We start from the raw sequence: 23628 nt of genomic DNA, 5'->3' as shown, positions 1-23628 counted from the left end.
GTTTCTCTCCCTGCCTTCATCATTTTTCAGTAACGTATTACCTTCTGCAGCAACTACTGTTTTCTTTCATCATTTTTGTCTAAATTTAGCAGGCAGAGATATCACTCCCATCCCACCCCCCAAGAATTATTTTTTTTCTTCTTCTATAAAACTTCTGCCTTTAGTAAAGGATTTTGTTCCTGAGGAAGGCCTGTCTCTCCCATAAATTTAACAGTAAGTATATTTTTCCTCTGTTTTTTTCCTCTTTGATTTTTCTGTTGCATTTTTGTTCGCCACTACCTTTGTTCTTTCCATCTAACCCATCAAATTGTATGTCATCTCAGTTCTTCCCACTACACCCCTCTTTCCTCATGTATGTCTGCATTCTAGTTTCCTACACACTGACTTTCTGTCCTTGTCAGGTAACAGTAGGGAAATCTTCTTTGCCATGTGAGACCACAATTGCCGTGCTATGGCTGATCTGATTAAAAGAAAACTCAAAGTAAATAAGTTTGGAACTGTGATATTTCATTAATTTATAAAGATTTGGGTATTCAAAAGTTAGGTTCAAATTAAAATACTAAAATACAGAAGTCCTGGATGCCAACAGTCATCTTGTGTGATGGCAGTGCACCAACCCTCAGCACTGTGCACTCAAGTGGTCAGATGCATTTAAGTACTCCTGAATTATCCTGAAATGTGTGCTGGTCTGTCAGCTCTCCTCTGCTGTTGAATTTCAAAACGCATCTGGTACCCTGGGCTTTGTGAAACCAGAATGAAAACATTGATAGCCGTTGGAATAACAGAACAAGGCATTAAGTACTGATGCTTTTATTTAAATCACTCCTGACACTCAGTTATTGATTTAAAATTGGATAGAATGTTTCTAAAACTGGCAAATTAATTCAGTAAAATGAGGACATTTCAGGGAATGAGTGATATCTGTGCACACAAGCAGAAAAGCTGTTTAGCGCTTCAGATTTGATCAAATATGCATTAAAACTCTCTGTTAGAATCAGTCATATCTTGGTGTTGCCAAACATGGTATTTTTAATAGTTCTTAAACATCGAAAATTCAGACAAATATTCTGTATACCCATGAATTTGGAGGAAGTTCTACTTTAAAACAGACTGGAAACAATGTAGTCCGTATGAACACCATCTATCAGCCCAGCTCCGTTGTTATGAACAAACCAGCACGGAATATCAACACCGTGCTTAGGGTCTCTTCTGTAATCCTTTTGCCAGCCCCTGAAAGGGAAAATACAGTCATGGAAGTATCGAAGCAGAAACTGCACTTTGACAAGGTAATCTCTCCTAAGTCTTTGCTAAGGACTTAATTATTTTTTACCTTGTTACTGTCAGTTCATTGTTTTTAACAATCATTGTGGCATCTGTTTTTTTGGGATCAGACCCAGGATGAATTTCAAGTATGGTGAAGTCAAGGGGATGGAAAAACTGTCCTAAAAATAGAAGCTAAAATTACCATTTCAAGCACATTGCACACATTAAACCAGAAACAAACCAAACACAAACCCCAGAACTTCCAACATTCCCATGCTGTTTTCCACGTCCCCTCGGGGTTTTCATCAAATAAGCAAACATCAAGTTTCATGTAAGGTTGAACATATGCCTATGGTATTATTTATTTTTCATAAGCCATAATTCCATGCGTATCATTTGGCTGTAAGTTCCAGCTTCTGAGTGCACAGTAAAATCAGCTTCTTCTAGATATCCTTCAAGATACCCTCACTTTGTGGCTTGTCTATTTAGTCGTATTTATTACATACTCTCCAAGTCTTTAGCTTTTTTTTTTTAGTCAAATGATGCACGTGTTGATCTCTGAAATTTTTGGATGTGATTATGCTCAGAACAAGGCTGACGTCTAAGGAATTTTCATACTGCTGCCAGGACTGGCTTTCACACACTTTTGCCCTGTCTGGTGCAGGATGCTGCTGGCGCTTTGAGTGCTATAAGGAGCAGAGATTTTAGATTACTTAATGGAGTACAGCAGCAAAGTCAAAGATGATGAAAAGAGGGATGAGCTGTGTAAGTCAGTCACCTGAACATGGTGTACCAACACGTCACGTGGGCTTTTGCAATTTTCTTGTTACCTGCAACTCATACCATAGCAGAATAACTTCTGTATTAAGGAGTCCTTTAGCCTGAGGAGATTGGAGCAGGAAAGCATAAATAATACTACATCCTTATTCTGCTCTTTTTCTGGTTTGTTACAGCATTTCCCATAATGCACAGATCTATCATGTTCTGCCACTGATACCTTGGCTCGCTCTCCTCAGGCCTCAGAGTGCACAGCAACACTGAGACAAGTAAGTTTGCAGCAGTTCATTATTTTCCACAATGAATAAACTTATTGACCTAAAATATTTGCTGCCCTCACCTGATTTTGTAAGTGAAAATGGCTGCTGTGTACTTTCCAACAGAGAATGCACACCACCAAACCCACTACACTGGCAGAAAACAGGATTCAATGGGGTCAAAATTCTGATCCCTGGATTAACAACTTTGCCTTACGCTAAAATAAAGAATGTTAGCTAACATGAGGAAAATTTTACATGATCCAAAGCATTCTGTGACTTTAATATATGCTAGTAAATCAAGATATACCTTAAAAACATCTTTTCTTACAAGGATGCCCCAACTGAGGTTTGGCTAACTTTGACTGAGCAAGCACATGTGAAAGAAACAAGAGATCAAACCATCCAAGAGGACAGAGGAATAGTATAGAAAGAAAACAGTAAGAAAAAAAAAATCTGTAGGTAGGATTTAGCAAGATAAAGAGGTATAAAGATGCCAGTGAGGACAATGGATGCTAGTGATTTCAACAGCAGAGGAATTTAAGAAAAGATAATGCACAAAGTCTGAGCCCAGAATATTTTGTCAGAAATCTTAATATGGCAAATCAACATCATCTCGGTTTCCTTCACTATCTCAGTTCAGAAAGGCTAAATACAAGATTATATTTACAAATTATGTAGCTTCATAATGAAAAGCAAGCATGAAAACAGTAAATGAAGTCATACCTAATAATCCATGGGTCCGTTCAGACAGTTTATCACTTTCCAATGTATACAGTCCTAGGAAATCTTGGTGGAGAGGATGTTTCTTCCACACTTGGTGCAAAACAATAACAAATGAGGCACCGCTGCCCATTTTGAGAACCAGATTTTTTTTCCTGTTAATTATCAACGTTAAACTGAGGAAAAAAGAAAAACTTGACTTAGAACATTGTGCTTCCCTGAGTCAACAGCAATGAGTAGAAACTTGAGAAGAAAAGTGTTCAACAAACAAACATGGTTTTATAAATTGCTCCGTGTTTTTTAAAATGGAGGTTTTGCTGCATAGTTTGGTCCATATGAATCTCTGTGTGTTCACAGACAGTCCAAGACTCATACTAAATTACACTGTAAAAGGCTACCTAGCCTTTAAACTTTTCAGCAAGACGTTTCTACCAAAACTCATCCCCTAACAGCACAATTAATCACAGATAGGTTAGTGATATGTAGACACAGCACCTCACGCTCGGTAATAAAAATGTTATTGATAGAACTGTCACCAAATTGCCTGGATGCTACCTGACACCTTTTCCTTTTGTTTTTCAGAAAAGACGTCTGAACTGCCTAGGTTAGCGGTAGGATAAAGAAGATTTGCTTCTGATTGTGTTAGCGATATCATCAATGTGGCTATCATAATAAAAAAATAAGTATGCTGCATGAATAACAGTTTTGCTCCAGTGCTCTTTCTGTTGCAGTGCCATGCTTTGAGGAGGTAGTAATTTTGTTCCAGGTACACAATGAGAATGCAAATGAGGATGAAGAGGAGATGCTGCCCATTTCTTTTCTAAACTTAATTTTGCACAGGTATACGTGATTCTATAATACATCAATCTCATGAAAAATATACATGCTGACAGGGCAAAAGGTAGCTATTCTATAAATATCACAATCTCCATTCCTTAAAATGGAGATTGTTTCTAGCACATTATTATGCCTTTGTTTGAAAGATTACACGCTATGTCTAAAGTTACTCTTGAAGTATTTGCAAGATACTGGTGCACGAAGAACAATACTAAATCTACTTTTACCTTAGTCATAGTAATACAAAATTGTGGAATATTCTTCCCTTACTTATTCCAAGCACAGGAATTTATGAATAATCATTCATAATTAAATGTTAAATAATAGAGAGCTGAATCCAGCAGGACTTGAATCAGTTTCTTTTATATATTCATACAACTAATCTTTGATCAACGCTAAAAAAGTGTAGAAAGTAATACAGGAGCCTGATATTCCTTATGTAAGCCTTACCCTTCTTGTTGCAAGGTGACTGAGTCAAGCCAGGTGAAACCTGTTTTTTCATTGCCATTCTGAATTGTGATCTTCTCAGGAGTTACTGTCAGTTTTAAATTCAGGTGCTTGTTTGCAATGCCAAGTTTTCCAAAATACGTGTTTTGCATCTTTGCACCACCATTTGCTCTCTTAGCACCAATGAGTTCTCCATTGACTGTGATGCCTATACAAAAAGGGAACATTAAGTATTGTTTTATAGATAGGACCTGATCAACTGATGTCAAGGAGCGTCATGGGAATTTAACAACAACTCAAGGAAACAAATACACGTTGAAAAATAGATCAGAGTTACTTGTGCGTGTTTGCACCAAAGTAGAACAAAGCTCTGAAGGCTGTTCTGTGGATTTCCACAGAGACAACAATCACTTTATTGAGAAAAGTTTAATATTTCCTAGAGCACAAAGAGTCTGTGATGGGCACAAATAACAACCTAAGATTATTTTATTATTTGTACTACTATTCACTGAGACAAACTAGGTCTCTCAACTCTCAAATTGTTTTTTCAAACAAAGTTCAAAAAGTTCATTTTGCTCCAAGAAGTGAAAACACGGTCATGGTAATGGTACCCTGTCACAGCTACAGGCACCCCTAGTAACTTTGCTGCAAAAAAAGCTTACACAGTATGAAAGAGAGAAATAGCCTCTAAACATAAGACATTTTGTTAGAAGTATCCTGATTTACTGTATTTAAAAGAATTAAAAACTCACCGGTAACTGGGTCATTTATTAAATTTAACACAGCACCCGGGTTTTCATTGATATTGAAACAAATGGCATCTTCTTTTTGTGGCACCGATATAATGAAGTGTGGATCTCCATCAACTGAAAAGGCAAATCACTGGTATTTGTATAGCGATACACAGGTTCAAAGTTCTGCATGAACGTTTAATGTTGTGGCAATGGAACTGCTGATGCTGGGGACCAGCAGGAACTAGTCCCTGCACAAGCTGCATGCCCAGCTGTGTCAAGCTCATCCTCCAAAGGAGTGGTGGGGTCCCAGGGAAGCTGCTAATATCTTCCCAAAGTGAATTACATCCTTTTTCGCCTCATCTTTCCCAGGTACGTGACATATACCCAGTGTCTCTTGACCACTGCAAAATTTGGCACATGGAATGTAGGTTCAGGACAGCCACCTCTAAGTGCTTATCTCTGAGGGCCATGAAAGTACTTCTGAGGGCAGGAAGTTCATCTGAATAGAGAATAGGCAGTTACCAAAACAAAGCCTAGCAATGGGAAGGAGGCCTAAGAAAAATTACCATATACACTCTCAGTGACTTGAACTTTAAAAAACATTGAGATATGTTTAAATTAAAATACTAGTGCCTTGGAAACAAAAAAATGGCTGCTTTTGTGGAAGGGAATTATCAAAAAGACTCATAAGAATTGTGCAATTCAGTGTTAAATACCCTCTTCTGTTCTTCTAAGCACACTCCTCAAACTACTCACCACTGGTATACCATGTGGGGTGTGCCGTATACAGGTAAGATACTTGTGGAGCTGCAGGTACTTGTGGAGCTGCAGAGAGCAAAGAAAATAAAAAGTTAGAAAACTCACATCAAAATGGAATATTTGCCCACTATCCGTACAGTACATGTAAGATGTCAGGAAGTTAATATGCTAGGTAAGATTCCACCCTAGTTTTTAAAGCATATAGTTCATGAAATGACAGCTTGTGCCCCCTCCAAAGCTTCAGGATTGAGATAGATTTCACTTGTAGTCTAAAGCGCTTTGAGGTAAGTAAAGTATCTGTAGGACAAGTAATGCATCTGCAGGACAAAAATGTCTCAGACTTAAGGATTAAGCTGTCTATCAGCAAGGAAAAGCAACATTGAAAACTTTTGAGGTTTTAGCATTTATTTTTTTCCAGAATGAATTTAAGTCTTTTCAATGAAGACTTGAGAAACCAGACAGAGAGGGAGGGGGAGAGAGAGAGAGAGAGAGAGACTGCGAATAATCTCCAGAGCAAAAATTTGTATCTAACTCTCCTATTTCCAGGGTTGCCCAACCAGCAATCTGAAGGGTCAGTTGCTGTCTCTCTCTCTTGAATAAACAGTTTATTTTTGTATAAGTAACTGAACCTATTAATTTAGTCAGAGATGCTGACATCATAGTCCCTTGATTTATATAATTCCAAAAGAGATGCAAATTCAAGTCCATCCTCTCTTCTTGGGAAACACTTTTCAGGAAAAAATGGTGGTTTGATGAACTGCCATTTAACCCTTAAAAGCTATTTAGCTGAAACTTTTTCATCTGGTATTGTTCAACCTTTAAGTGAGCAACATTTTAGTAGTGAGAAGAATTTGGTAGTATTTGTTAAAATACAGCTGTAAACCCAGAAAAGGCAGTTTCTATCTCTCTGGTAATTTCAGCTGTCTGAATCAATTTCCTTTGACAGATGTTGCTTTGTTCAGAAACTTAAACTAATGACTTACCCAACATAGCAGCTGTGACAGCCTGTGCTGTGAATGAAACAAAACATTATTTTAGAGGCTTCAAAGAATAACACCCAATCTTTCCCTCTTCCTTCCTTCCACCAAAACCAACTCCAAAATCTTGTAATCATGTATAACTTTCTAAATATTTAAAAAAGAAAAACTTAGTCAAAACAGTTTATTTAGTACTGCAACAAAGAAAATGTCATGAACAGAAGGAAAGCACACCATACTTTTCAGCAAAAACATTACTTCTCCAAAGGCAAAGTTTGCTCTGTAAGGGGCTGGGACAACCTGCTCTTCTCTGATTCCTCTGTGTCATCTTGTTCTAGACTGTACTACTGGGAAGTCAGTAAGACTTACCCACCTGCTTCCACATTTTTCTGGTCTTCTACGCTTTTTACATCTGGAGCTATGGAAGGAGTGTCTGAAGACAGGGCTTTGTGCTGAAGAAGTAGCAATCACAGCATCAATGAAGACATCTCTGTATGAGAGACTGTGACATACAGGTATCTGGGAGTCAACAGTGCTAGCCCTGGAAAGCAACTTAGTTGTACTGGGCCTGAATTTTGTAATGGTGGGATGCTGCAGTTATCAGGGATAGGAGGAATCACCATGAAAATGATATTTACAAACTTTTCCAGTTGAAAAGTTTTTAATCTATTAATAACACAGTCTTGATTTATTCAGCAAGAATTTTATTAAAATATTGTGTCCTAGATCAAGTAAGTGTTGCAGGAAATCCATCTCTATACAGTTAAAAATATTAAGTAAATTTAATAAGAAATGTACATACCTTCAGCTGTTACCACGGGCAGGTAAAAAGTAAAAGGAAGAAAAAGAGAAATTTACCATTTCAGTTGTATGATTAGACAGGAAGGATTCTGACCCTGTCAAAACATATTCTAAGAAAAAAAAATTAAAACTGTTCGACAATTCAACCAGGTATCTTCAGTCTTTAGGGACCTGAATGTTAAATTAAACACGAAGTGGTTTTATGTCAGTATCCTGTTACAGAACCATAGAATCATTCAGGTTGGAAAAGACCTTTGAGATCATCAAGTCCAACCATCAACACTGCTCTACCAAGTACATGCCTAATCCATATTGCCAAGCACTATGATCATATGAAAAAATAATGCAAAAATTTTATCAGCAGAACGCCTGAAGAATTATTCAGAATTGAAAGGCACTAGCAATTAATTGGTTTCAGGACACTCCAGTTGAAATAAAAACACACTAACGTCCAGTAAGCATCTCTGTTATGCTAAAACGCCTTAAGGTATCATGCCAAATTCAGGAGATGAGAAAGTTTTGCATCTAGAAGCCAGCAGAGAGCCCACACAGAGCCTGGGAGGAACTTTGAGGGGCACTAAGCAAAAGTTTGGGGAAAAATAACGGATGCTAATAGAAGAGATTGAAAAGCCTCACAAGAGGTTTGTCAAACCTGTTGAATGCGTGAGAGATGAGGATGGCCTGGACAACACATATAGATGAGAGCAGAGCGGCTTTGGGGTGCACTGAGTGGATAGCATTTGCCTTACTTTGCTGGAGACGAATAGAGTAATTTTGTTTCATACAGGTTAAACAAAGAGGCTGAACTGTATGAAAGCACAGGGTTTTACTGATCAAGGAGTTAATAATTAGCCAAAGTATCAGAGGAGTTGAGAACAAATTGTGTGCTTTCAATATAATTGCTTCTCTTTCTGTAACATACAAATACTGTGTTTTACATCTTTTTACAACCTGATAACATCCTGCACAAAGAAGCTCTCATGCAAATTTTCCCCTTTCATGTAGAAAGATATTACTACATCTACCCCTAAGCTGAAGTATGTAGAAAAATAAAGGAGAAAAATTAAGTGATGTGAAACTAAACCAAATATAGCTGGATTATTAGATTAGAAATGCTTCTTGGGTGGTTTTTTTTAATGTAATATTTGCCATACATAGTTTAAAATACACTTATTTTGAATTTACAATCTTTTGTCTGTACGATTTAATAATGAAGGACATTTTGATGGAAATGAACTTTACAATGAAAAGTAATTTTGCATAAACCATACACGTGCGAGGCTTGAAAAGTAGATTTTTCAGATACATGTTTAAAACTGTGCCCACACGAAAGTTTTTCTTTAGGGGAACATCAAAGGAACACTTGGCTTCTCAAATAAAGTAAAATTGTTAAAATGTCTATACCTTCAATGGGTTTATCAGCAATTCCATCTTGATTGTTATAGTCTTCTGGCTTTGTTACCACCATAGATGTCAGTGGCGTTACAAACTTGTATTTCAATGACAGATCCAGGGCTTCAGCTGTAAGATTCTCCTTTTCTTCTCCTGTAGCTGCAATACTGAATACAGGTAGAGACTCCTAGCATCAATGACTGCTAAATTACTCACTGAACGCTGGATTAAATATTTTTCTTCAAAGTGAAGTCACTTCTCTGCAGCTAATTTATCAATAAGGAATATTCATTACAGTCTAAGAGCACTTCTGATTCCACTGGCTACCCAAGAAAAAGGCAAAACTGTGCTTTATATTCGGAATAACTTTAAATCATTTAATTTGCAACCTGAAACAGAAATACTGAGGTTGGGGAGAATAGGTTGGGGGAATTTTCCTTACTGTTTTTTATGCTTTCCCATTGGCACTCACTGTGATGTGAATTTCAGCTTCGCATCCTAGAAATTGCACTAGTCAGATGGCTTAACATGTTCATAGCTAAGATGTTGTTCTACATATAATTACCGTTTTTCCAGGAGCTGTTCAATGGTGAGATAAGCCCAGAGCCTTTCAATGTAGTCTCCAAATATGTATTCTTGTTCTTGGAAAGCTTTAGCTGTTTGCTCGGTGTCTTGTTGGGTAGTATATGACAGGGCATCATTAGCCTGTAAGGAGTAAGGAAGTGTCTTTGTATCACAAGTAGCCAGAGACTTCCAGAACCTCCCAAAATCAAGACCTTCACATTTGAAAATCTTATTAAATTGAAAAACAGTCTGGTCCTGTGTTGTGTCAGGATCTTTGTTCCATTGCTTCTGTGAAGGTTAGTAGTGTGTACTCTAGGACATAATGCAGTTTCCAAATTCACATGGCATTTTTGTTCATTAGAATTTTGCTACATAGGATTTAAAGAACTTTGATTATGATACTGATTTCATACAGGAATATGTTCAAGCACAGAGAGGCATTTAGATCACTTTGTATTAGAAGTAGACTTCTACTCTAAGAGGAAGGCATTTCAAATATTCAGTTGGCTTATCCATCAGTCTCTTCACCCAATGAAGACAAATATCTCCTGAAACAACCAGGTAGGGTATTTAGAGACTAAACTAAAAAAAAAAAAAAATAAATCAGTTAGCAAAGCTAATCAAGTCACACTGCACAAATTTGTCCCAGACTGACTCTAACATACCTGACTGAGTCAAGCAAGTAACTTGCAGTTCTAAAGGCAATGACTTTGGTGCATTTAGTTTCTCACATATGCAGTAACACATCCCATCATTGAAGTAAAGAAATACTAGTAAATATTTTAAGTATGGCCAGCTTTGAACATTCAGACATTTTGTGTACCTTACTTAAGTCCAAGAAATCCATACTTACACCTTCACCTCTCACATCTACAGTCAAACTGTTTTGGTTGTTGTCTATAAAGCGCCCAGCCACCACAATCTCAGAGCCATCATAGAAATGCTTAAAACTGTTTTTAGTTAGGTCTGATATTTCATTTTCTGGGTAGTTTAACTCCACATCTGTGAGCATGGGATTTGACACCTCATCATAAAACCCCTATAAGATAAAAAAAAAACAAACAAACATTTAACTATCATTGTTTCTTTAATTCAGAGGTAGGTCTGTACCCAGAAACTGTATTTCAGCAACAGAAACTAAAAGTGTGTTTTAGAAAAAAATACTCAAATATTCACTTAAATATCAGAATACAAGGCCCAAAATCTACAAATACTGGAAATGAGAAAGGATGTACAAACTCTTCAGTCCCACTAAGACAGAGAAAAAATATCTGAGAACAACATGCTGTGGATGATGAGTTCCATCAATGTTAACCAAGAGGGATGCCAAGCTTCCCCCTGTTTGATAGAAATAAGTTTCTAGATCTGTTCCCTGCAGAGACTGAAATGACAACATAAGCCAAAGGAGACTAGGTATTTGGTTTTGGCAGAGCTTGCAACGAAATCCAGTATCTAAATTCTTTGCTGAATTTTTTGAATGGCCGCTACTGGAATGTGAGAAATAAAAAAGGTCGGCTCTGTACTGCCTAGACCTGTTCTCATGCCTTATACAGCTCTAAAAACCTTCAGAAGTACAGTAAGAGACACCCGCTTGCAGTAAGTTCCTAAAGACAGAATATGTAGAGCCTTTATGCTCTGTCATCCTTCACTTCCCTTGACACGACATTGTCTACGTGATCTGTGAGGTATGGGAGATATAATGACTGCAGCAATTTTGCTGCACACCAAAGTGTCCTTCAGAACCATGACTTGTGTCACCCTATGCCAAGTTTTGAGCCCTCTTCCATAGTCCACAGTATCTTCCTTTTACTGTCCTTCCACTTTCTGCTTCTATAAGGGAAGGGCAAAATCAAATGCAACTAATATTCTGATTACAGCAGACTCTTGAGTATCTTGGTACCAGATTACACTTTGGGATTTTGATTACTTCAAAATAAGAATTTCTGCATAGTTCTCTGAATTAATGTATCTCTCATCTAATTTAAGTGATGATTTCTGTACCTGAAGCTGTAAAGCTGCATCAGAGTCCGGGTAAATCCGACGGGCCAATCCTTTATTCTCCAGCGCCATCTTCTCCAAGAAGCCGTAGTCAACACCATAGCCAAAACCAAGATTGTATAAGGGGTATTTTCCTTCAGTGGCTTTTTTTACATGTGCTTGAATGTCCTGAGTATTTGATATGCCTGCATCAAACCAGAAAAAGTATTGAGTTTTCTTCATAAATAGATAAAATGAAATGTGGCTAGTCATGTTTGGATTTCTTAGGAGACATTATGAAAAACTTATTTTAGTAGTATGATGCTGGTATAGTAGCATTTAAATCACAAAACCATTCAGAAGTCAAAGATGGAGGCCAATTTTCACCGAGCATTTTCTTGTTAGTTAATTTACTCTCTTCATTATTGCATCACCACAAACTTACCTACGTTTGGCTGGCCATCAGTTAACATGATAATTATAGAAGCGCTTCTCTTGGGCACAAGGTTTCCTACATGAGCAGCATTCAGCATATCAATTCCCCTCATTATACCACCATGTAAATTTGTCACTGCAAGGTAGACATAGAAATTTGGGTTCAGCACAGATAGTCAAAAGAAAGGCCCATTTTTCACTGGAATCTGATGAGACCTCATTACAGTATGAAAATGAAAGACTTGGGTTTGCAAGCAGGGGGATGTTTAGATGGAAAAGTACCTGGACTTTGGAAACATAAGGAAAAATAGATGTCATGTTTGAGTAAATTTCAACCTTAGGAGTGTCTCATCAGCAATTAAACACACAAAAAAAGGTGTAGCTAATGCTATTATGTTCACAGACTGAATTGATAAATTACTTGCACAACGACCTATTGGCAACTCCAATAAAGTACTTACTGCCTTCAGTGTCAATGCCCCGAACAAACTTCCTTGCTTCACCCAAATTCTCAGGAGTGGCCTTGATTAATGTTTCTTTCCAGGTGTGTACTTCACTACCAAATAGTATGAAATTGAAGAAGTCATCTTCTTTAATGTCACCTAAGATTTTTAGAAGTGCTTCTCTTGTCTATAAGACAAAGAGATTTAAATGTATGGTTCAACATTTAATGAAATAGGTGCTTACAGATTTTACATGATTAATCTCTCAGCATTCAAGTATTTTTAGCTTTTACACAGTATGGTGTGCAAAAATTCTGAGCTTGTTCCACCCTTGCCAGTCCCTGTGTCTATTTCAGAGTAACTCCAGTGAAGTCAGGCAGTTGCAATTACATCTGGTAAATCTTCGTAGCTGAGAGGAAAATCAGATCTCACATCATGGATCGTTGCTTACACTGAGGTAAGCTGGCATGGCAAATTGAAAGTGATGGGAAATGGGTTGGTGCAGAAGTTCATATGCAAGGAGGAGTGGATCTTTTGATGCAGCACCAAACCCTGAAAATTCTCAGCATTAGCTTAGAATGAGGAGTCCTAACTATGAGAAGAGCTGCCTGCTTCCCGGAGGAGACAGAATGAACAACATAGATAATGCACATAATACTGTATTCACATTCTAATTTTGGAACTGTCCAGTACACATGACAGAGCTCTCTGGAAATGTTGATACTGAGAGTTTTGAACTAGTAACATTTGTAAGTAAGTAAATATAGCCTGAACTTACAGAATTTTGTTCTACAGTAATGCTTCAAACTAGTACTTATGGTACTGAGCATTAGAGAGGTCACAGCAGGAAACCACTTGGTATAGCTTAAGCAGCACATATGCACCATAAGCCGCCATGCCCCTTTTGTCACAACAGAGGCTCTTTCATTGGGACTCTACAGTAATGTAATAACTTACCTGTTCTATTTCTCTTCCAGCCATTGAGCCACTAATATCTATTACAAAAATAACATTCTTGGGCAACTTTGGAAGATTTGTTGGTGCAAAGAAGTGTACAAAGTAGCCATTGACAATCTGAAAAATAAAATGTAAAAAAATCCAAACCCAAAACCAAACCAAACAAACCAAAAAAAAACCCAACAAAAAAAACCCACCCAAAACCTTCTGTGTATTATAAAGATAAAATGGATAAAGAAGAAATTACTTTAATTAGTGTCTAGCCCCTGAGTGGACTAATGCACTTTAATGGCCCTGACCAGTCTCACCGCTGTCCTTGGGCCCAGGAGCTTCATTTAAGCACAAGCCTGGGCCTTTAGTCTCTGCCTGAGCTACACTGTAAGAATACCTGTCTCCAGCTGTGTCACAGCCATACCTGTTTCCATCTATGGACTCCACTGATTTGGATCCCACCCTGCTGACTGACTTTTCACCTTGACCTCGGGCTGCCTCATCACCACAAACTTGCCTGATGACCTAGATTTTCAGCTGAATTTGACTGCCATCTCTGGGTCTGCCTTGCTCAGGTACTGTGGGGAGCGGGCTCATGGCTGGCAAAGACCCTGGGCTGCCAGCTGTGTTGTCACATGCAGCTCCCTGTCCTTTACAGAACAGCTGGCCCTGGCTGCTCCCTGACCTTTACTATGGAAGCTAAGTGGTTTTGCAGTTCAAAAATTCCAGCTGTCAGATTTACCTGCAAATTATCTGGAGTCGTTCTCTTCACATCATATCTTACAGTAAAATCCCCATCCAAGACAGACTGTGAGCAATTTGCACAGGTTCGCTGCTGATCAAGAGTTGGCTTGAAAGAGATATGCCCCTAAACAGAAAAGCCTTTGTTAGATCTGGACTTTGATAGCTGAAAATTTTCCACAGAACACAAAGAAATTTCATTTTTATAAAACTAGTATATTTATATTCCCAGACAGGAGAATAACCTGTTTCATCAGGTTAGGTATTAGTTTGTATCCGTATGTATTTCTATATTTATTGGTGGGTAACCAATATGTGAAGGCTGCTATCTAGAACTTTCTTCATCTGTTTACTTACTCACCTTTCTTGGTTCAACCCTCCACTCTGAATGACACCTTTGATAAGGCTGTTCGGCAGCCTATGCCTCAGGAACTCTACCACCTCCATTCATGAGAAAACTACTTGTTTCTGACTCAGTTCTTACGTAGGAAAGTGTCTTATTGGTATTCAGGTTTCCAACTACAGCTGTAGGACAAGGCCTACTAGTTTGGGTACAGTACCATGCTAACAGCTACGTGGCTTCTGAACAGCATAGAGATGGCCTTCAACTTGCTAGCTTGGAATTCAGGGCTCATTTGCACAGACAAGCCTTTACTGTATTTTCTCTATTTTTTGCCTCTCACTTCCATTGCTAGCACTGACATTATTATTTCAGAATTATAACTGCAATAAATAAATAATGGAATGCAGTAGTCATTGTACCTTTTTCTCTGAAAAAGTTTTCTTAATGACATTTTGTAGATCATTGGTGATGAATGTTGCTTCCGCTTCCAGCTCAGTGATACCCTGGGACTCAAAGATATTTACTTCAATCTGAAATATTAATTGAAAATTCATTGTCATTGATTACCCCACAATACATCAACTTAGCTATTTACAGGAGGATCAGAAGGCAACTACAGATGTGAAAAAGGGATTTTTGCAAAAGCAAGAGAAATTTACTTCTGTAAGTCATAATGGCCATCCAAATCCACACTTGTGTGGACACACCATCAGCCGAACAGGCCTTTTTATATACAGAAGTTAAAAAAAAAGCTAGAAACAAATAAACCTTAATAGAAATATAACTTGGTTGAAAAATAGATACTGGAATTTCGTAAAATGTCAATAAACACTCAAGTCCTTCAAAAACATAACCCAGCCATTAGCTGTGAGTTGTGCCCAACTTTGACCTATATTGCAGTATGCCTTCTACCATAGTGTGTTTAAAATAATACTGCATAAACTCTTAAGGATGCTGAGTTTTGTATTGATTTTTACACAGCATTTTCTGAAGAAGATACAAAGGAGAAAGATTTTGCCTTAGAGCTGGGTTTTAGCAAGGCAGATAGCTGTGATCAAAGATAAGTTTTAGCACCCAAAAGCTGCAGTATTCTAGAATGCAATATACGTATCACTGTCATTTAAGACGATGTAGTCTCATGGTGGTGTAAGAAAGGTGCAGTTTATGCTATAAAGGCATTTAGAAAAGCTATTAGTCTTCTATTTTACCCCAAGGCATCATAATGGCTTTTTCAGGTTTCCATACATCATTTCTTTTGCAGGCTTAGTAGCTGAGCCAATTTGTCAGGCTTACAAACAAAAACCTGCACTAAAGCACACTGCTGTGGGCTCCCCACGTGTTTTTTTAGAAATATCATCACAGCCTTTAGCTCACCTGTGAACCAATGGGAATGACCATGGTACTCCACTTTCAACAGAAGCACAGAATTTCATCATCTCTTAAGTTATAGTCCAATTCGATACAGTTTGCCATTTACCTCAAAATCTCTGACAAGCTGCTTCGGTTTTACTTTGATGAACATCTCATATTTTCCAAACTGTCTCTTCAGCAGTTCCTCATATGTGAGTTCAAAAGTGACTTTACTGGCTGCTGCAACATTGACTGAGACAGTAAATTTTTCTGTTTTTCTTCCTGAAGCTCTGTATTTAAGTAGGTAAGAAAACAAATATATTTATCCTCTTTCACAATACTTATAATTTGGGTTGATGGACGATGATTTTCAAAAAGGAGTAAAACAAAGATGGGAATTTTGATCTGTTGCTAAAATTATACTCAAACTGTAGAATTTATTCATTTCCCAGTGAGCTTAATGCCAGGAACTGGTCATACAAAGTCAGTGAAGTTGCTGAAACAGTCTTTCCATAATTGCAGACACTGTCTACATAGTCAGAAGTCATATTTTCTTTTTACAATTTACACTACAATAACTCTAACTTAACGATTGTTCTTTGGACCCATAAAAAAAAATATTTCAGAAATATGCCAGAACAAAGTATTTCCAATCTCACAATTTGCTATGGGATGATGCTATGGAAGCCGCACAAGACACCATTCTTACCTGACAAGACCAGCAGTCTGTCCCTTTGAAACAGCCTTCTCATATTGCTTTTTTGCAACTTCTTTTTCCTTTATAGTTCCAGGATAAGTGACATCATCAATTGTCCTGCAGGTGAAAAAGTCCTAGTTCAGCTGAATGGCTTGCATCGATACATGAAAAGTTACTATAGGCAATTCTCTGTTTATTGATTGGTTTGCTAAAAAGCACTTCCAGGGATCTGGTATTGCCAAGATTTGAGCACTTTCACTGAAGCTAGTCTGCTCAGCAAATTTAGCTGGAATGAAGAGCTCTGTGCTCAGTATCTTAAAAGAATCTAAACCAATTTTTTATTTTGAAAATTAATAAGACCAAAACTAGGCTGATAGCAACACTACACCTGCTGTATTCTTACATTTCAGCAGCTTGACCATCTCGTCTCATCCAATGGCAAGCCAATTCTGTGGATGAGACTCATCTGTCCAAATGTAGGTGTCTACAGCTGAACATTTCATCCTTAGACTTCTTACACCATTAAACAGGTATTTCTCAAAGGGGATTAATATCATACAATACAAGTTCTAGCACGCATTAAGAGTAGTTGTGCCCTAAAAGCTACTGTTTCTTTTCACCAAAAATAAAATAGTGTGATTAGCAGAGATGGACATGTTTAGACTGAATTAAATCTCATGATGGCATGAGAATTGCATATTATTGCAACTAAAGGTACAAATGTAAAGGAATAGTTATCTCTATTTCCTGCCTTTCATTCAAATATGATTTTTAAATGAAGAGATAAATTAAGCTACAATGCCATCAGGGAAATTAAATAATGGAACTTTTCTGGTTTGCTAACACCAGGGTAAGTAAGTGGTACTTCTGAAAAGGTGAATGGATCTCCAGAGAAGATCCCCCATTCCCTAAGGTCCACGATGATGAATAGAAATAAATGAAAATTAGTCATCTTTCCTATAGATTTACCAATGTTTGCTTTTCTCCAAGTATCTTGCATATTAAGTTAATAGTACCAGAAAATTACCCAGGAGACATTTAGAAATCTATCAAATGGCAAAGTAAAAATGAACATTTCTGGTCAGTTTCTCTCAGTTGCATTTGCACAAATTTTTTAGTCTTCTCTAACAATATTGTACACACATGCTGAAGTTGGTAATGAAGGCTGTCTTAGGGAGTTCAACATCAAAGATGACTTCTTTGTGCACATTTCCACGATTGACAGCTCGACTGGTTATGACATTGTGGGCAAATCGGGAAGTTACTTTACTATCAATTTTCATGCTATAGATTTCTATCCCATTGACAACCTGTAGATTGAAAAATGAAAAAAAAAAAGAAGAAAAGAGCTAGCTGTTACACTGACATCTGTGTTAATCAGCCATAATCATAATTTTAAAGAGCAATCACAGCAGGACATTCTATCATTCCAAAGAAAAACAGGAAAGACCTAATCATAAGAACTGGAGGACAGCTGTGTTTCCTTGGATATCTATCGCACTGCCATCACAGTGCTGTTCCATGAGTTATAACTACAGCCTCTTCAACAAAATACTACCACCACAGCAAAGATACTGCCATTATAAGATTTTTTTTTTTTTTTTCTCTGCTGAGACTGTAACTTTTGTTTATGGTTAGTGAAAGAGCACAGCAACTTACTGCTGCCTCACAGTATTGGCGACTGTAATTATCAGCTGAGTGGATGACTCCTAGAGCAGTGATATAAGCAGTCGTCTTGCTTAAAAATAGACCTAAGCAATTCCAGATCGCTCCATATTCCATTTTATGTTATTCTCAACTTCCTCACAACTGGGACTCATTCTTCTTTAAAAAAGGAAATGGGTAGGGCAATATTTATTTTCTTTGAATGCTGGAGACTATATGAAAGCATAGGTAACAACAGATGTGACTCCTTAGGCAATTCTGCAACAAGGTCTGCTTCTTGCAGCAAAACCAGCACTGGAAAGAACCCTAGAGTTTTTACGGTGGGCCTGATCTCTGGCTGGTTGATTAAGAAGGTCCCCAAACAATCAAAGCATTCAAGCATTGCTGAAGTCCAGGTGCCAAGTGGAATCAGCCTCAGAGATTAGGTCTCCTGCCTTCCTTACAAATAACTACAACATAAAAGTAAAAATAAAACCAACATAGAATGGATGTCTGTTAGAGGTGACTTCAAACAACTTTGCTATTTATTCAAATGCAATAAGGTTAAAAATGATTTGTTCATTCTCCTTCCTTGCCCAGGAGTTTCCATCGGAGCTTGGAACGGAACTGTCTAGTTGGTCCTACTGCCTAAAACAAGCAATTCTGGGCTACTCCCCTCATCACACACACACAGAAATATCCATTTGCTCAGACTAGACTCACAGATACATGTGAACAAGGTAACAATATTCTTGTCACTGTAAATCTTTCTCAGAAGCCCAGACAAAACCAAGTCTTACCAAGTCATTATCAGCATTTCGCTTCTGTAAAGAGAAAAACACAGAAAAAATCATGACTAAGTAGGAAAGTTGCATTTAGGAATAAATCACTTAGCACCTATGTAGTCATTTTCTGCTTCCAAGTTAAAAGAAATTGTCCAGGAGAAGGAAGGCTTGAGAAAAGTCCTCGTTAGTAAACTGAAGTAAATTTGAGGGAAGAGCAAATAAGGCATCTGAAGCAGCTATAATTATTTTACCTATAGCATTCCTAGTTTTGGTGAATCTTTTGGTTTTCACTTGATGTTAATGCACCTTAAATACCATGGGTTTGAAACGTAAGTTACACTTTGAATGATGCCAACTTTGTACTTTGCTCAAGTGACACATTTAAATGTCATTAAGATTAAAGAACACACTAAAATCCGTTTAACTGCTTCCTTGAGTATAGGTTGGCTGTGTGGTGACATCAAAGTAAAAACAGAATATCTTGTCCTGAGGGTGACATCTCTTTCTTGGGAATTCCTGTTTCTGAGTCCTGTGGTACATATTTTGTCTTTTCAAACTACTTCTCCTTTAGAAGAAAAAACGGGTTTGTACCAAAGCATAAAAAAACAGTTCGCACATTTTTTTCCAGTTACACATTCAAACTATTAGACAGACCCATCCTTACACTCTTTCAGACTTAGTCCTAAATTTTTCCTGTTTCACCCCAACAGCCTCTCATTCTAACACGACTAGGTAAAATGGTAATTCAGCAGGCTTACAGAGAGGAGAGGCAGTCACTATGAAAGGCTGCATGGAGGAAAAAAAAAACCTTTTATTTTTTTTTGCATATTTGCTCCCAGAGTAGGTGCAAATATCAGAAGCTCTACAAAAATACCATGTACTCTTCTGAAAAAGAGAACAGGCTTCAAACATACTTACTGAATCATGTTAAAATAACAGCTTGTGTAACTCAATTCCTGTCAGGCCGGCTGCAAATACCTTATCTCTTTTGGCTCTAGGAGCCTCTTGTGTCACATTTTGTGCAAGCATGTGTACCTGCCCCAAAAAATAAAGGGGTAAAGACACAATAAAGTCAGAGACACATCTCAGGTACATTTAAGGCTTTTGTTACCTTTCACAGTTGGGAGTTTTATAGGTTGGAAACTGAGACACAGAGGGTTATTTGTTGTTTATTTTGGAGGTTTTTTTTCAAGATAATGGTATTAAATCTATGTTAATGCAAGGTTTTGGTGGGGAGGCTTCTCAACTTCTGTAAAAATTTGGCCAAGATGTCTCTGTACATTTCTCCAGGTTCATCTTTCAAACTTTTATTGTCATACAGGTGATTTCTGTGTGTACGTCTTTCCTGTTTCACAAACCTATGTGGGCTTTTTTAACACCTGTGTAAAGTATGCACCAATTAAAATCTTTCCTTTCCAACACTGAAATTATCTTTTCTATATTTATACTGCCATAACAGCTAATCATTTCCCCTTACAAAACACAAACTGAGGTGTGGGCCCTAGGAAATGAAAAGCTGGAAGTCACTGAAATGTCAGTTTGTTTGGTACAAACTTTTCCTTAAAGTGGAATTACCATTTAAGAACACAAAAAATCACAAAAATGTGTTCTTTAGTTACAAACTCTGCAATTCTGACAACTACCTCCTAAAATAAAAGATACTTTACCTGCATTTAATTTTTACAGAATTGCTGTTGTGCCCACTCTTTATCAGAATTATGGGTTCTACAGTAGTTTTGAAAGATTTCTGTTCTGAATCTGTAAATATTTTGTGGGGTACTCTACCATTCTCATTGAAAAAGAAAATACAGAAAAATCTCCCAGTGAAAGGTACTGGTCACTTTGTACTTGGGCTGATCTTCAGCGCAGATACTTAAACCCATCTGGACATTGTCCTGGGCTACCTGCTCTAGCTAACCCTGAGTTGCCCATGGGGAGGGGATTAGGTGACTGTGATTCTGTGATTTTTTTTTTCATTCTTAATGATTCACTTGGATGTAGCTAGTGACCTCACTAACATCAAGGTCATTTTAAGCTATGTGGGCAGAGAGTGATAGTGTCGCATTAAAAAATGTATTATGCAATTCTAGACCAAACTGAGATTTTAATATTGTCTACCTTGTGTAATTATAGTTACTTGATCAAATGTTTCTACAGTATTTCCACCTATTTGCCAGTTGCACCAATTATTTGAAAATTTTTTTCGTTGTATAAAAGTAACAAATTCTGCTTTTGTTTAACACTGTTTTGCTGTGGCAACAGCAACGAATACAGGTGCAAAAAATCTATAGAAATTGGAAAGGAAAAGCAGAGGGAAAAATTTGAATTCCCAAGAAAACAGGGTGGGAAAAGAGGGCTTCCATTACAGCACTTGCCCAAAGAAGCCCTGACTCTACAGCTTGGGACACTAAAACGCAGCATGATTAAAAGATTCAGCAAAGACAGTACAGTTATCTTGAACACCTCCGAGAATTCATAACACTGAGCAAGGTATTTGCATATATCCCTAAGTAGTACACAGGAAAAACAAGGCATGAAAATTATTTCCAAATCTACATCAACATTAAAGATTTCATCATCCCAAACAATGCTAATTGGATACCACAGAGAAGAGACCATAATGCAGCTAAGCTATGAAAACTAAACTTCCTTGTCAGCTATGTAGGAGCCTCACTGCTGCCAAAAAGAGAGGGCCATAAAAGGTAGGCTGTATGATCGCTACCCGCGCTTTGAATGCTTTGAATATGTAGTTCTGTGGGTAGTTTTCAATCTAGAAAAAAACTTTCCCACCCTTAGTAGCTGCATATATAAGAACAAGGTATGCAAGTACACATAGGGATCTTTGATTTGGATTTTTGTTCAATTTTCAGCAGAACTGGGTCTGCCAATTGTGTTTATCAGACTACGGCTTTAAAAGTGGCTTTGACAGCTTGAATCAGCCAGACAGACTTCCAGACATGCTTCACCACTCCTCACTGGCATCCTACTTGGTCAAAGGAACTAAGACAGGGATGGGGCCTGAGACCTTCACTCTACATAGTGATCTCCTCCATTTCAATCAAATTACATTTGCATAAAGTATATAAAAACTCTGGGAGAATCAACTGACTTTTCTGTAGTGTTCTGTATGTAAAGATGAAGCATTGTACAGAGCTTTGGCCATTTTGCATTTAGAAAGGCTTTAGCATTGTAAGACACACAGAGAACAACAGGTAGTATGGTCATCAGGAGGAAAAAATCTACATTATATCTGGGCTAGACAATGGTTAAAGAATAAGAATCCATGGCACCTCCAATGTGCAGCAATAAATCTCAAGCTCATTTTTAAAAGTTAGATATGTTATTATCCTGATTTTCAAAGAAAAAATTCTGGCAAAGACCATAACCTAATCAATAGAAATTGACTGTGAATTGCTTTGTCCTGTTCTACCTGCTACACTACAATGCTTCCTAAAGAGATATGCTCTCTATAAATTTTCATACTATGTAACTACTGAGGGAGAGGAAAATAATTTATTGAGGTGAGGAGTAGTGGCCAGAAACTTAACTGAAGAAAATTAGGCAGATGTCAGGAAGCACTGCCTTACTCAGAGATCCACTCAAAAATAGAATGGCCCCTTTGAGGGACAAAGATACATTTCATGTTATGCTAACATACAAATCTCTTGAGAAAAATCCTACCATGTAATTTGGATAGTGGATGTAGTTATCTGGATGCCATATTACATCTGTTTTCTGCTTCTTGGAGGTATCTATTCACTGATTATTTTGCATTGCTTTACAGGTGCTAAAGTCAGTTCCCTGGCATCACTGATTATTTCATCCATTTAAATATAAGACCACTAAAACATTTTATCATTATGTGGTGATGACGGGGAAAATAGAGGAAGATGATGCTTTTAAAAAGGTGGATAGGACAGTTTCCTCAGAGCTGATTCAAAACTGAGCCTGATTAGAGGTAAACTAGTCTGAGTCCTAGGTCTGATCTGGTGTTCGCTGGTAACAAAGAACACAAAGCTCCTGGTGGCAGCACTGTATGAACTCTCTGATAAATGTTGATAAATGGCAGGAAGTTAATCCATGAAAAAATGGGAGCCCCATACACGGTTGATTACTTACCTTGATGTTTCTGACATGTGTTACCAAAAAGTCTGATGGTGCAAAGGCAGGAATCAATAATAAAATACAAAGCAAAAGACGGTTTTCCATTTTCGAAAAAAGTAAGGTTCCAACCTGAACGATATGCATAAATATATAATGCTTTGTTTACCGAATGTTAATAAATAACCCAGTGAGAAAAGTGGGATTAAACATTAGGCATTTGGGAAAAAATCAAATACTGAATTTTAAATTTGCATAATCTGCAGAATACTATTACAAAATACTATTACAGAATTTACAGAATATTTCAGCAATGTCTCTTCTATGTAATATCTCCAAACAGAAATTCAACAGCCATTTCTGCACAGGCAACAGAGACTGATCTCTGCTCCAGACTCAACTCTTTTCCAAATGAAAACTGTCATCTTTCTGATACCTTCTTAAAGGCTGTCCCTGGCCCAAATTTATTGTGGCCCTAACAGAGGTTGCAGTCTCTTAAACCTGTTCATGCTTCTCTTCAAAAACTATCTCCTGTAATCCGGCATATCACTCAGGTACCCAATTTAGGTATCACTGTTTGACACGTGTCCCGACTAGCCCAGAAACTTTGTATTACATGCTTTTCTATTCATC

At 37.6% G+C, this 23628-nt stretch overlaps 1 protein-coding gene across 1 annotated transcript; it reads right to left on the bottom strand.

Moving 5' to 3' along the window:
* Positions 1–1100: 1100 nt before the first annotated feature.
* Positions 1101–23103, bottom strand: LOC104342761 (inter-alpha-trypsin inhibitor heavy chain H3). Its single transcript, XM_086470655.1, has 21 exons — positions 23014–23103; positions 19873–19929; positions 18910–18933; positions 17609–17775; positions 16478–16582; positions 15896–16058; positions 14838–14948; positions 14077–14202; positions 13344–13460; positions 12405–12573; positions 11954–12079; positions 11533–11714; positions 10385–10570; positions 9533–9672; positions 8980–9134; positions 5795–5863; positions 5057–5170; positions 4308–4512; positions 3024–3196; positions 1331–1442; positions 1101–1230 (listed from the first exon to the last, which is right to left on the bottom strand). Exons 1-21 carry the CDS (start codon positions 23101–23103, stop codon positions 1101–1103), a joined length of 2721 nt encoding a protein of 906 aa, XP_086326781.1.
* Between the last annotated feature and the right edge of the window lie 525 nt (positions 23104–23628).

Source organism: Leptosomus discolor, chromosome 9 (assembly GCF_034619465.1).
Source record: "Leptosomus discolor isolate bLepDis1 chromosome 9, bLepDis1.hap2, whole genome shotgun sequence".
NCBI classification, from domain to species: Eukaryota; Metazoa; Chordata; class Aves; order Leptosomiformes; family Leptosomidae; genus Leptosomus; species Leptosomus discolor.
Note: the sequence above shows the minus strand (reverse complement) of the source record. Positions and strands in the feature narration are given on the sequence as shown.